Below are 14,692 nucleotides of genomic sequence, written 5' to 3' on the forward strand. Positions count from 1 at the left end.
TCTGTGTTTTCCCCCTTCTCTTCCTCCCTCTCTCTTTGTCCGTCCCCCTCCCCCCCTTCTCTCTTTCTCCCCCTCCCTTCTCCCATGTCTCTGTGGTCAGGCTGTCAGTGAGGGAGAGGATGGAGAGAGGAGAGGAGAGAGAGAGAGAGAAAGGAGGGAGAGGACAGAGGAGGAGATAGGGATCAGTGGCGTGCGTCCAGGCGTGGGGTGGCGATGGTGGCGTGCGGACCCACTCCGCTTCACCATAATGGGCTGGGGCAGACAGACAGACAGCCGGCAGAGTGACAGGGAGCGGGGTGATTGACAGGGGCATGCTGGCGCTGGCGCCCGCATCCCAGGGGGCCGTGGGGGGTAGCCGAGCCCGAAATGTCAGCCGTGATATCTGCGCAGTTCCCTGTGTCTGCTCTGTCCGTATCGCACGGCTGCAGCTGGCTGCCATCGCCCGCTAGCCCTCACTCACACTCGTTCCTGCTCGCCCTCTGTCTCTCACTCTCCCTTTCTCTCTCTCTCTCTCTCCTTCACACTATCTTGCTTTGTCTCTCTCCCTCACTCACTCATGCTCATTCCTGCTTACCCTCTGTCTCTCTCTCTCTCTGTCTTCCTCTCTCCCCCTTGTTTATCATCCCTCTTTCTCTCTCTCTCTCTTTCTCTAACTCTCTCTCTCTCTCTCTCTCTCTCTCTCTCTCTCTCTCTCTCTCTCTCTCTCTCTCTCTCTCTCTCTCTCTCTCTCTCTCTCTCTCTCTCTCTTGCTGCCTTTCAGAAACTCATACTCTTTCAACCAGTTTGTTTATCATAGCTGTCTCCTCATCTCTTTCTCTATTCATCTCTCACTCTCTCTTTCAGCCTCTCCTGTTTTTTCTCCATCTGCCCACACTTCATTGTGATTTGGAAAATGTCAGCTTCAGGTGGTCATCTTTTGTTTTGAACTTGGGTTTGCATTACAATGGCTCACTTTGTGTTCTCTATGTGAGAGAGAGAGAGAGAGAGAGAGAGAGAGGGATGAAGAAAGAAAGAAAGGGAAAGTTTTTTTTCTTGGTATACAGCCAGTAGGTATGTGTTTTATGTTTGCGCGTGTGTTTGGGCATGTGTGTTTGCGTGCGTCTGTACAATGTGTGTGTGTGTGTGCCTGCATACATGTCACTGCTGGATGATGAATGCATTGACTGTGGAGGGGTCAGTGTCACAGACTGCATGGTCAATGGACCACGTCCCTGGAGCGGAGCCGTGAGTGAGCCTCCCCAAAGACTCTGAATCTGCCATTAAGACACACACACACGCACGGGCACACGCACGGACACACACACACACACTCACACGGCTCCCCTGTGAGTGTGCCATTAGAAGCTGGCAGGCCCCGGTCCTGACAGAGAGCGATTAGCTCCCTATCATGTTTATTGATCACTGTGTCCTGGCTGGCCCTCTCTGGGAGAGGAGGTGCGAGGTACAAGGGCACACGTCCAATCAAATGGCCATTATCTGCGTGTGTATGTACGAGTAGACTGAGTAGAATGAGTGTGTATGAGGAAGTGGGCAGCATTGCTCACTTGGCTAAGCTGTGGTGGCTGGCTCGGTGAAGGACATAGGGGATTGGGGGTGGTGTTTGCCAACAGAGCACCAGAGGTGTGTGTGTGTGTGTGTGTGTGTGTGTGTGTGTGTGTGTGTGTGTGTGTGTGTGTGTGTGTGTGTGTGTGTGTGTGTGTGTGTGTGTGTGTGTGTGTGTGTGTGTGTGTGTGTGTGTGTGTGCATTCGTGCGTTTTGGCCTGCCAGTTGGGGGTGGATGTTTGGAAACATTGTTTTGTTCCCAACCCCCTGTCTCAACCTAAAGCCATTTCTCCCAGTTTCCTTATTATTTTTCCCTGTGGGGATACAGACGTTGTTGTTGCTATGGAAAGACTTACACACACACACACACACACACACACACACACACACACACACACACACACACACACACACACACGTGGCAGGTGTCACTGATGGCAGGTATATACTGGGTATTTGTTTGAAGGGTACATACCTACCTACACTGTATCAGAAAACTGTAATTCATACGGTAATTTGGGGTATTATCAATATTAAAATACTGTGAAATGTTTTACTGCAGCATACTGTCAATTATGGTAATTGTGGGAAAATGTTGTGGGTGGAGAAATAATTGCTGTATTTTGAATGGTACCGTTATTCCATCCTACAGAATACAGTACAGTACCGTATTTTTGGAGCGCCAAAAACCTTTTGACCACTAGTGGTATTGTTGATTCTGGCTCATTCACATATTTTGAGGCGTGCCTTGTAAGAGGCTACATTTGTTGCACCCGTTGGTGAGAATGCTGTCCCAATTTAACTGGTATGTGGTAGTAGAGCCCCATCAATGTAAAACGTATAAGGGACAGATTGGAGTGGCATCAAGTCTTAAACCTTTAATGGTTGAGCATTTTGCCATATCTTTTCGGTCTGATTTGCCCTAGCTAGTCACTGCCAGTTTGGAAGCCTTTGTTAAGGCCTCTAGAAGTGTAAGTGATATAAAACACAAACTATTCATATAGGCTGAAATGTGTAAACAAATTACCTAGCAGCCAACCTACTTGCACCAATCCTATGTAATTACAGTAAAATACTGTGAAATACAAATCTCATCTCCCCTCAATGAATTCCATTCATCCATCCATTCATTAATTCATTAATTACGATTACAGTAGTATTTACTTTTTTACAGTGTAACACAGCCAATTCTACGGTATTGTACTGTTTGTCATTACACAGTACTTGCTTTGATACTGTATTTAGATTACAGTAGGTGTACTGCAATATGAAATACAGTAACTTACTTGCCTCTTCGCTCCCTGTAAGTTACTGTGAAATTCACTGCAACCCCAAAGACCGCAGTCTTCTAGGATGGCACTGGCAACTAGATGTCGTTGGTTGCTGCTATGAAGTCCTGAATTATGTAGCTACCGGTATATACCCAAATAAAAGTGTTACCTACTCAGCTGTGGCATGTTGCTAGTTTTTAATACAGACCTGTGAATGGGCTGACTGCCCCACATCCTCAACCTGTCTGTGTGTGTCTACCTGGCTGTGGGGCCTGTGCCAAGTTTCCCCTTTCACTCCCACTCAGGTCCATTCAGCAGTGGGCAATAATTCACACACTCCAGCCAAAAAGCTGCCATGATGCTGAGGACACATTTTCAAATGGACATGTGAATTAGAGGAATTCACTGTCTGTAGGCGTCGCATAGCCTAGTTGTATCTGTTGGTGTTATCTGTTTTAAAGAACTGTGGTTGTTGTTGTTGTTTTTGTTGTTGATGAAAACTCTGAAAAACACTCTGGGAAAAATGTAGCTGCTATAATCAAAATGATGATGAAGCCTTGCATGGTTTGTCTATAATTTTTATTAAAGACTTGAAAATCCATATACAATTTGAAACATTCTCAGGCATTTTTTGCCTTGACTTGTCTTTTTAATGTTTCATGATATGTGTCGATGCGTCTTTAAATTAATTTGTTTTATATCAATGTTCTGAGTGACCATTAGAATTCAGAAGCACTTGTGAAGTACACACTCTGTTAAACACACTCTCCTGAGTGTATTAGTCTACTCTAGATAATATAGAGTACGTACACACACACACACACACACACACACACACACGCACACCCTTGTTGGTCCTGACGAGCTCATTTTAATTTAGCCTAATTGAACAATTGAAAGGGAAATAAAGCCAAGAAGCTTTTAGCACATGAAAGATGGCAGTGTCCTATTGAACGTTATTTATTGTTAGCCTCCTCCTCCTCTGTGCTTTAAGTGTACGTCAGATACGGTGTGAGAGACATGCACAGATCTGAAAGTGGAGCGTGTCTGTGTGTGTGCGAGTGTGTGTGTGCGAGTGCGTGTGAATGGGTGTTCTATGATTTACTGGGCCCACCTTCATGAGGACCAGCTACTTATCAGATCAAAGCAGAGGGCCGCGGCCCATGAAAGAGATCCAGGTTGAGTTTGTGTGTGTGTGTGCGTGCGTGTGTGTTTGTGTGTGTATGAGAGAACGAGAAAGAGAGACAGGAGAGGGTGCTGTGTCTGAGAGAGAGAGAGAGTGAGAGAGAGTGAGAGTGCCGTGAGTGGTGCAGGTGGGTTGAGAGGGGATTTTTTTTTTTTAGGGCCGTTGTGTTTAACCTGGGCTAGAGAGCTGGAAAGAGAGAAAGAGAGCGAGAGAACATCCCTCTGAACTGATGAGGAGGGATAGCTGTGGCATCAAAGGCTTCCTTTGTTCCCTGGCCTGTCCCCAATGGAGACCCCAGACCAGGGGGACCAGTGTCCCATCCGGTCCCATCCACCTACGCTCTGTTAGGGCTAATATTAGCATTAGAAGGTTAGCATTAGCATTACCATTAGCACCAGGTCTTTGCTGTGTTTTCTGTTAACACTTTGCCACATTCTGTAAGATGTGCATACCATCAGAGTGTATAGGCAACCAACAAATACAAAGGAGAAAATGTTTTCACATGAAAATAACACTTGGATTTCTATAAGGAGAATCATTCTGTATTAATGTATTAAAGCTGTAATATGTAACTTTTTGGGCTACCCGACAAAATTAACATAGAAATGTGAGTTATAGATATTTTATTCTCATGGAAAGCAAGTCTAAGAAGCGGTAGATCTGTTCTATGTGCGTTATTTCTATGCTTCACATTTTTAAGTTTAGTTTTTGTGTATTTTATTTTTGGTTTTGTACACCAGCTTCAAACAGCTGAAAATACAATCATTTTGGTTATGGAAAATATATTTCACAGTGGTACAATATTTTAGATAGCGGTACAATATTTTAGATGATACAATGATTCTCTACACTATACTTGCTTGTTTTGTCACATTAACAAAAATTAGGCTAACTATTATAATTTTAGCAACCAGGAAATGGCGGAGTGATGTCTTCATACTGCATCTTTAATGGTTGTGGTTTTATTTATGTTAACCTGTATTGTGTGTTAGTTCTCTAGGTGAGGTGCGTCCAGAGTCAACAGACTCACTACAGAGACAAGAGAGCTGTTATCAGAGGACTGGACCGCAACACACACCACAGTGAGTTATCACTAAGCGACAGAGAATATGTGTGTGTGTGTGTGTGTGTGTGTCGTATACTGTAAAAATGTGTGTAGTTGCATAGGCTTGGTTTTGTAATTTTGTGTCTGTATGTGGGTCCACATGTATGTAACGTTAAGCATATGTGTGCATGTATGTGTTCTCTCTGCTTTGTGTGAGTGGGGGTTGTGGGTGGGATTGCAGGAGTGTGTGATGACTCACGTAGTGCTGCGGTGAGCCTCCTCTCTCTCTCTCTCTCTCTCTCTCTTTTTCTCTCTCTCTCCTCCTCTCTCCTCCTCTCTCTGTGCAGATTGGGATGTGCTTCCAGCCGTGGACATGCCTCGCTCTCCCTCTGCTCCTGGAGAAGAGAGAGGGAGAGAGGGAGAGCGGGGAAGGGAAAGAGGGAGAGGGAGTATGTGTGTGAGACAGCAAGGGGAGTGAGAGAGAAACATAGAAAGAAAGACTGAGAGAGTGGTGAGCTCTAAGGCCGGCTAGGGACATATTGACACATGAAAGGCAGCGAAGCTCTATGCCTGCCTGTTGGCGTCCGTTAGCTGGCAGTATAAGGTAGAAACACGCAGGCGCAAATCATGTCAATGCCTTGCATTGTGTTTGAAGGACGGGAAAGGCAGGCACACGGCAAGGCTGCCTTTCCCCTGGCCTTGCACATTTTGTACCAGATCATTTTTTACCAGTGTTCAGAAATCTATTTTATCATGCAGAAAAAACATGAAGAAATTATTATTGATCAAATCTATATTTATTGGTTTTTCATTACATTTTTCATAAATGTTCACTACCTACCCTGATCGCACGTCACTGTGAGAGAGAGATGAGCAGCCGGAGAGAGTGATGAGAGAGTGAGACAGAAAGTGAGTGAGAGAGTGAGAAAGAGAGTGAGAGAATGAGCGAGCGAGAGAGAGTGGTAGTGTGAATGATATATGTGGGGTGAGGTGAATCTCTTGATGAGCTGATACCATGTCCACAGACACCAACACAAGCTGTGCTGTGGTAATGTTATGGTAATGCTATGGTAATGCTATGGTAATCAGGCGGCAGTATTCCACATCACTAGAGAGAGGGGAATTCTGGGAGGCCTTTCACCACTGGGTGGAGAGGAGGGACTTCCTGGTCTCAGAGTACACAGCAACAACAACACACACAAATACACACACACGCACTCTCGCGCACACACACACCAAAACAAATACACCAAAACAAATACACGCACTTATTCACGAACACACACACACAATGGCTAAAATAAGGACGTGGACATTACAATGGATTTTTTTTTTACTCAAGTAAACAGTTTAGAGTGTATAAAAGGTGCAGTGAAATGCTTGCATGCTTGCTCCCTCAACATTGCAGTGCAATAATTAATAACAATAATAAATGACTGTAAATGTCTGTAACTCACAGGCTAACACTAAATTGTAGAGCGTATTCATATGCACGTCTCATATATGTTCCTGTCTGTCTGTCTGTCTGTCAGAGTTGCAGGAGCAGCAGAGTGAGTTACCCAGCCGTCGTCAGGACACTTTGAAGACTGAAGACCAACTGGGTCATTCCCTGACCTTCAACGACCCTCTCTGGCCCAAGCAGTGGGAACTGGTGGGTCTCTTCCAGAGTATGTGTTTGTGTGTGTGTGTGTGTGTGTGTCTGTGAACATCTCATTCCAAAATCATGGGCATTAATATAGATTAGCTCTCCTCTTTGGTGCTATAACAGCCCCCACTCTTCTGGGCAGGCTTTCCACTAGATGTTGTAACATTTATGCGGGGACTTGCTTCCATTCAGCCACAAGAGCATTAGTGAGGTCGGGCACTGATGTTGGGCGATTAGGCTTGGCTCGCAGTCGGCGTTCCAATTCATCCCAAAGGTGTTCGATGGGGTTGAGGTCAGGGCTCTGTGCAGGCCAGTTAAGTTCTTCCACACCGATCTCGACAAACCGTTTCTGTGTGTACCTCGTTTTATGCACAGGGACAATGTCATGCTAAAACAGGAAAGGGCCTTCCCCAAACTGTTGCCACAAAGTTGGAAGCACAGAATCGTCTAGAAAGTCATTGTATGCTGTAGCGTTAAGATTTCCCTTTACTGGAATTAAGGGGCCTAGCCCGAACCATGAAAAACAGCCCCAGACTCCAAACCCAGATTCGTCCGTTGGACTGCCAGATGGTGAAGCATGATTCATCACTCCAGAGAATGCGTTTCTAATGGCCACTCCAGCCAATGCTTGGCATTGCACAGGGTGATCTTAGGCTTGTGTCAGCTGCTCGGCCATGGAAACCCATTTCATGAAGCTCCTGACGAACAGTTCTTGTGCTGACGTTGCTTCCAGAGGCAGTTTGGAACTCGGTAGTGAGTGTTGCAACCGAGGACAGACGATTTTTACGCTCTACACACTTCAGCACTCTGCGGTCCCGTTCTGTGAGCTTGTGTAGCCTACCACTTCGCGGCTGAGCCGTTGTTGCTCCTAGACGTTTCCACTTCACAATAACAGCACTTACAGTTGACTGGCCAGCTCTAGCAGGACAGACATTTGACGAACTGACTTGTTGGAAAGGTGGAATCCTATGACGGTGCCACATTGAAAGTCACTGAGCTCTTCAGTACGGGCCATGCTACTGCCAATGTTTGTCTATGGAGATTGCATGGCTGTGTGCTTGATTTTATACACCTGTCAGCAAAGGGTGTAGCTGAAATAGCTGAATCCACTAATTTGAAGGGGTGTCCACATCCTTTTGGCCATGTAGTGTATCATACAGATATTCACATGTCCACACAAACAAGTACACACACACATAAGCAGGGTTGGGTAGGTTGATTTCTAAATGTAATCCATTAAAGTTACTAGTTACCTGTCCAAAATTGTAATCAGTAACGTAATCTGATTACTTTTCCTCTACGAGGCATTAGAAGACGAAAAGGAGCCATCAAACGCATTTGGTCTGTCATCAAATCAAATCAAATCCAATTGTATTTGCCACATGCGCCGAATACAACAGGTGTAGACATTTCAGTGAAATGCTTACTTACAAGCCCTTAACCAACAATGTATTTTTTTAAAAAATGTTTAAGTGTTAAGTAAATCAAAATAAAAGCAAATAACTAAAGAGCAGCAGTAAAATAAAATAACAGTAGGGAGGCTATATACAGGGGGGTACTGGTGCAGAGTCAATGTGCGGGGGCACCGGCTAGTCGAGGTAATTGAGGTAATATGTACATGTGGGTAGAGTTAAAGTGACTATGCATAAATTATAGACATAGTAGCAGCAGCGTAAAAGAGGGGGGTGGGGGTGTGGGGGCAGTGCAAATAGTCCGGGTAGCAATGATTAGCTGTTCAGGAGTCTTATGGCTTGGGAGTAGAAGCTGTTGAGAAGTCTTTTGGACCTAGACTTGGCGCTCCGGTACCGCTTGCCGTGCGGTAGCAGAGAGAACAGTCTATGACTAGGGTGTCTGGAGTCTTTGACAATTTTGAGGGCCTTGGAATAGATGAAAACTCTCTTGGTAAATAGTGTGGTCTACAGCTTATCATGAGATACTTTATCTCAGGCGAGCAAAACCTCGAGACTTCCTTAATATTAGATTTTGTGCACCAGCTGTTGTTTACAAATACACACAGGCCTCCCCTTGTCTTACCGGAGTCAGCCGTTCTATCCTGCCGATGTAGCGTATATCCCGCCAGCTGTATGTTATCCATGTCGTCGTTCAGCCACGACTCGGTGAAACATAAGATATTACAGTTTTTAATGTCCCGTTGGTAGGATAACCGTAATCTTAGGTCGTCCAATTTGTTCTCAAATGATTGAACATTGGCTAATAGGATTGATGGAAGAGGCAGTTTACTCGCTAGCCGTCGGATCCTTACAAGGCACCCCGACCTACGTCCACGATATCTCTGTCTCTTTCTCATGCGAATGACTGGGATTTGGGCCTTGTCGGGTGTCTGTAGGATATCCTTCGCGTCCGGCTCGTTGAAGAAAAAATCTCTGTTCAATACGAGGTGAGAAATCTCTGTCCTGATATCCAGAAGCTCTTTTTGGTCATAAGAGACGGTGGCAGAAACATTATGTACAGAATAAAATTACAAATAACGCGAAAAAACACACATAATAGTACAATTGGTTAGAGGGCTGTAAAACGACAGCCATCTTCTCCGGTGCCACTTCTCCTAGTGGTCTCTGACTTGTGGTCAGACTCGCTCAGGTGGAACAAACTTAAACTTAAACTTTTTTCAATACTGAATTGAATGCCATTGAGAAAAGAGAAAGGTGTCATAATGTATTTTTTTGCAAACATCCTTTCTGAATTTAAAAGTAATCCAACAGGTAATCATTTAGTTTTTCAAAAGTCTCTGTAATCTGATTACAATATGTTTGCCGGTAACGTAACTGTTTACAGTTACAGTTTTTTTGTAATCAGATTTCATGTAACTGATTACATGTAATAATTTACTCCACAACCCTACACCGAAGGCTGAACTGAACAGCCAATCAATATAGTTGTGAGTTTTGATTGACATGTTGACGTTTATTGTCATGAATCTTGCCCTGGAGGCAGAACTGAGTGATTTCCGCTATATGGGCCACCTGCAAAGTAAAAATTGGCTATATTGTACAAAGGTACAGTATGCAGAAATCGCTCCGCCATTTCCTGCTTGCAAAAATTGTAATAGTTTGCCTAATTTTAGGTCATATAACAAAACAAGCACTCAGAGTGTAGAGAATCATTGTACCATCTAAACTGCTGTGAAATATATTTTCAATAACCAAAAATATTGTATTTTCAGCTGTTTGAAGCTGGTGTATAGAACCGAATGTAAAAGACACAAAAACTAAACTTAAGAACGGGAAGCATAGAAATAGCACACATAGAACATATCTACCACTTCTTAGACTTGATTTCAATGAGAATGACAGATCTATAACTGACATTTCTATGTTAATTTGGTCTGGTCACTCAAAAAGATACATATTGCAGCTTTAATTTAAGATAAGGGTTAGGCATTAGGGTTAGCAGTCTGTTTAAGGTTAGGGTTAGGTTTAATATCCAATTTTATGACTTTGTGGCTGTGCCAGCTAGTGATCACTCTGCAGACCTCCTTCCAGAACAAGATTCATGAATAAAAACGCAAACCTGCTAATCTGACAGAGCCCTGTGGCTGAGGGGTGGGCCATGTCCCCAGTGCTGATGAACTATGGCAACGAATGACTGACAGGTCAGTTCTCATGGGAAGCTGGAGGGTAGGGAAAGAGAGAAAGAAACAAAGAATAGTGAGAGTGGAAGAATTACTCTTCTCTGTTGGATGTGAGGGAATTCCAGGTTTCATATGGTCAGGCTAGAGAGGTTTATCCTGACCTAAAATTGATTATACAGTCTGTATGTATTTTTCTCTCTCTCCCTATTTCTCTCTTTCCTCTCTCTCTATTTCTCTCCTTTCTCTCTCTCTCTCTTTCTCTCTCTCTCTCTCTCTCTCTCTTTCTCTCTCTCTCTCTCTCTCTCTCTCTCTCTCTCTCTCTCTCTCTCTCTCTCTCTCTCTCTCTCTCTCTCTCTCTCTCTCTCTCTCGCACTCTCTCTCTCTCTCGCACTCTCTCTCTCTCTCTCTCTCTCTCTCTCTCTCTCTCTCTCTCTCTCTCTCTCTCTCTCTCTCTCTCTCTCTCTCTCTCTCTCTCTCTCTCTCTCTCTCTCTCTCTCTCTCTCTCTCTCTCTCGCGCCTCTCTCTCTCTCTCTCGCTCTCTTTCTCTCTCTCTCTCTCTCTCTCTCTCTCTCTCTCTCTCTCTCTCTCTCTCTCTCTCTCTCTCTCTCTCTCTCTCTCTCTCTCTCTCTCTCTCTCTCTCTCTCTCTCTCTCTCTCTCTCCCTCTCTTTTATCTGTTCTGTGTAATCAGCCTCTAGTGGACATGGATATTGATTGAGGGTCAGTAATCAGCCCTGGGTTGGTAGCCTGCCAGGACCAGAGGTGGAGTGTATGTATGTATACTGTATCTGATCTCATAGTGTGTTTGTCTACTCACTCACAGTTGGTCTACATCTATGTTGTTATCCTGACAATGTCACGTTGTAACACACATACAGTATATTGTAGGAACGCTCCTGTGTATCCAGTGTTGTTCTGTCTGGAAGTGGTGTATTTGTGTGTTAAAATGGGTGTCTGGGTGTGAGTGGAAGTGTATCTGCGCATGTACATTTTGTGTGTGTGTGCACGTATGTAAGTTACTTGTGTGTGTGTGTGTATGTGGGTTTTTCTGTATGCGTGAAAGTGTGTGTGCACTTATTTCTGTGTGTGTGTGTATCCACCTGCCCGTATGCTGATGGATTCCCCAGGGCCAGGCCTGTTCTGGTGGACGCTGGCTACATTCATCTGGCAGGCCTTTTCTTCTCCCACTACAAAGCAGCACTGCTCCCCTGGTGCACCCCCCACAGAGCACTATTTATCTATTGTGTTTAGTTAGACTCATCTGAGCTGCTCTCGCTATCGCTCTACATCTCTTTTTTGCTCTCTTCCCCCTTTTTTCTCCTCTCCTCATTCCATCCCTCCTCACTCATTAATTTTCGCTCTTTACCTCTATTTTTCTCTCTCTCGCTGTCTCTCCCTTTTTTCTCCTCCTCGCTTTATTTCTCCTCTCTCCACTCGACTTCTCTGTCTTTCTCTCTCTTCCCCTCTCTCTTCATTCTGAGAACAACAACAGAATAGAAACCTCTCAAAACACTCACTTTAAATATCAAATTGTCTTTGTGCGTGTGAGGGGGGTTGACATTTTGGGGAAGGCTCTTGTTTGTTTTGTGCCGTGTGGGTTTACGGTGTGTGTGTGTGTGTGTGAGCGGAGAGGCTTATAGGTAGTTCTGCTCGTAGCTCTCTCTACTCTCTCTCCTCGCCACATGGGGTGTGTTATGGATGCTGTTTTGATGTGCGGAGAGTAGGGCCTCCCTCGAGCGCTACCCTGAACCTTTTCAGCACCGTGTTCAGTCAAGGGGCTGTGACGTTCGGGTACACACACACACACTGAAGAAAACACACAAATGCACACGCATACATGGACGGACACGCATACACACAAACACAAAGATACACACACATTCCCCCATTTGTAGTCAAAATGACTGACTGCATTTCTCCTCACTTTTGTTCTCAACTTCTATGTAGCATGAGATTCAGTGGCCACTAAGGTAGGTTTTGTGACGCCTTTTGTTGGCAGAGTGTTGAACAGAAGAGGGTGAAATGGCTTCCCTACCTGAATAGATTTGAATAGCACTACAGGAGTGAGTGATTTAAGGAGTGAGAGAAGAGAGGGAGTGAGCAGACGAGGGAGTAAGATTTAAATGGCCATAATTGAGGGACATGAACATATGATGAGTTATGTGATAGTACATTAGTACTATCACAAAAGGGTTCCAAAAGGGTTCTTCGGCTGTCCCCATAGGAGAACCCTTTTTGATTCCAGGTACAACCCTTTTTGGTTCCAGGTAGAACCCTTCTGAATTCCTTGTAGAGCCCTCTGTGGAAAGGGTTGTTCGTTCATGGAACCCAAAAGGGTTCTACTTTGAACCAAAAGGGTTCTACCTGGAAACAAAAAGGGTTATTCAAAGGGTTATCTTATGAGGACAGCCAAAGAACCCTTTTAGGTGTTATCTTTTCTCTAAGAGTGTACAACTTTTGTCAAATAGCTGTTATCTATGTGACATATGATTATGATGTGTGTGTGTGTGTGTGTGTGTGTGACTGTGTTTTATTTGATGTACCTGTGTTTTACTACAGTTCAACCATGGCCAATACAGCTCCAGACACTTTGACCTGAACGTGATGCCAGTATGGAGCAGGAACATCACAGGGAATGGAGTGGTGGTCAGCATTATCGATGACGGTATGTCAAGACCCACTCATCCAATACAAGAAAGGGCCAGGTTAAGCAGCGCCCAATGTTACAGATATAAATTAATAATATAGAGCAAACATGCCTCTCTGACACATAGAATAAGGAATCACATCAACTCAATTCATGACATTTATATCTGCAAGTTCTACAGCCATTGCCTACTGAACGTGGCTCAGCCATGCAGGGCAGAGACAAGGGCATTTTTTTCTGTAATAATGAACTCCATTATTTATTTGTTTGTATTTTAATCTCCTCTCCTGTGGATTCTCTACCTTCATTAACATAATAAGGTGTTTTAAAAAAAATGACCATTATTGTATAAGCTAAGGACTAATACAAGGGATTTCAGATATGTCAATTTAGACGTCCAAATTTCTTTTTATACTAGGAGAAGGGGATAGTGTAAGTAGTTTATTCAAGAAGATATGTAGAAAGTCTGAAGGAGTGAGTCAGGGAGTCAGTGTAAAAGTTGAGTTGAGTATATCTTATCCCTCCTCTTCTAATTCTGTTGGAGTGGAGTGGTGTTATTTAGCCAAGCCAGCCAGGCAGAGTGGCCGGAACTGGTTGCCTCTCAGTCACAGCAGCGCAATAAGGATACTTTTCACTACGATTACTGGAATATCTGGCAACAAGGGAAATGAAAGAACAGCATCTTATGGGCTCATTCATCAAGAACTAATTAAGGCCTGGGTACACTCAAGTGCTGATAGAAATGGAGAAGCGGCTGTGTGTGTGTGTGTGTGTGTGTGCGTGCGTGCGTGTATGTCAGTGTGTGTGTTTGCTTATGTGTGTAGCTGAATTGTGCAGTGTGAGATTTGTTTTCCATGAGGAAGTGGCTCCGTGTCATGGCAGGGTTGCTGTGGGCGAACGACTCCTATCTGCTCTGCATACTGAGAGACGGAGAAAGAGAGAGAGAGTTGCAGAGCGAGAGAGGTGGCTAGAGACGGGGAGAGAGAGAGAAAAGGATGCTGAGAGGCAGTGAGTGAGAGAGGGCGAGAGAAAAGGATACAGATACAGAGAAAGAGAGAGGGAGAGAGATTAAGGATAGAGAGGATGAAAAAGAACAAGGGGAAAGAGTGAGAGAGGAGGAAAGAAAACAATAGAGGAAGAGAAGGGGAGAGAGAGGGAGTATTAGACCTGCACCATTGAGTCTCCTCTCCTCTGAGGCCATTGTTCTCTGTTCCACCTCTCTATATTGATTCCACCAAGCATGAATTCTCCCTCCATCTTTCTCTCTTTTCTCTCTCTGTTCTTTATCTCTCTGTATTCCTTCATTCCTTCTTTCATGTTGTTTCTGCCAAGCTATCATCTTGCCTTTCTTGAAATGCACTCCCCTCTCTCTCTCTATCCCCCTCCCTCTCCCTCTCTCTCTAGTATGTCTGAGAGTCAGACTCGGAGACCTGAAGGATCATGTATACACACATCACCTTTAGCCACCTTTGAATCAATGCTTATTGATTTTAATAGCGAGGGTGCCCTCCTCTTCTCCTTCCCTCCATTCCTCCCTCCTCTATCTCCATCCTTCTCTTTTAGAGGTAATGTAATCAGAGCCTGAGACTATTCTTGCACGTAGCTCTATCAAATTTACCAATCTGGGTATGTGCTACTTGAGTGAGAGTGTGTGTGTGTACGCATGCGTGTGTGTGTGTGTTTGTCTGAGTGTGTGTGTGTTTCAACCACTCATATTTTTTTTATACTGCAACATATTATAAAAATAGTATGATACTCTATATCAA

The 14,692-nt window shown here is 44.4% G+C and overlaps 1 protein-coding gene across 1 annotated transcript in view; it reads left to right on the forward strand.

Moving 5' to 3' along the window:
* The window catches only part of LOC123485648 (PC3-like endoprotease variant B), a 98,753-nt gene that overhangs the window by 37,879 nt on the left and 46,182 nt on the right, over positions 1 to 14,692 (forward strand). Inside the window, exons 4-6 of the mRNA XM_045216716.1 lie at positions 4,992 to 5,081; positions 6,577 to 6,695; positions 12,839 to 12,944. Of these exons, the coding sequence (XP_045072651.1) occupies positions 12,884 to 12,944 (61 nt within the window). The 5' untranslated portion in view covers positions 4,992 to 5,081; positions 6,577 to 6,695; positions 12,839 to 12,883. The remainder of the gene's footprint in view (positions 1 to 4,991; positions 5,082 to 6,576; positions 6,696 to 12,838; positions 12,945 to 14,692) is intronic.

This window comes from Coregonus clupeaformis, unplaced genomic scaffold (genome assembly GCF_020615455.1).
Source record: "Coregonus clupeaformis isolate EN_2021a unplaced genomic scaffold, ASM2061545v1 scaf0781, whole genome shotgun sequence".
NCBI lineage: Eukaryota > Metazoa > Chordata > Actinopteri > Salmoniformes > Salmonidae > Coregonus > Coregonus clupeaformis.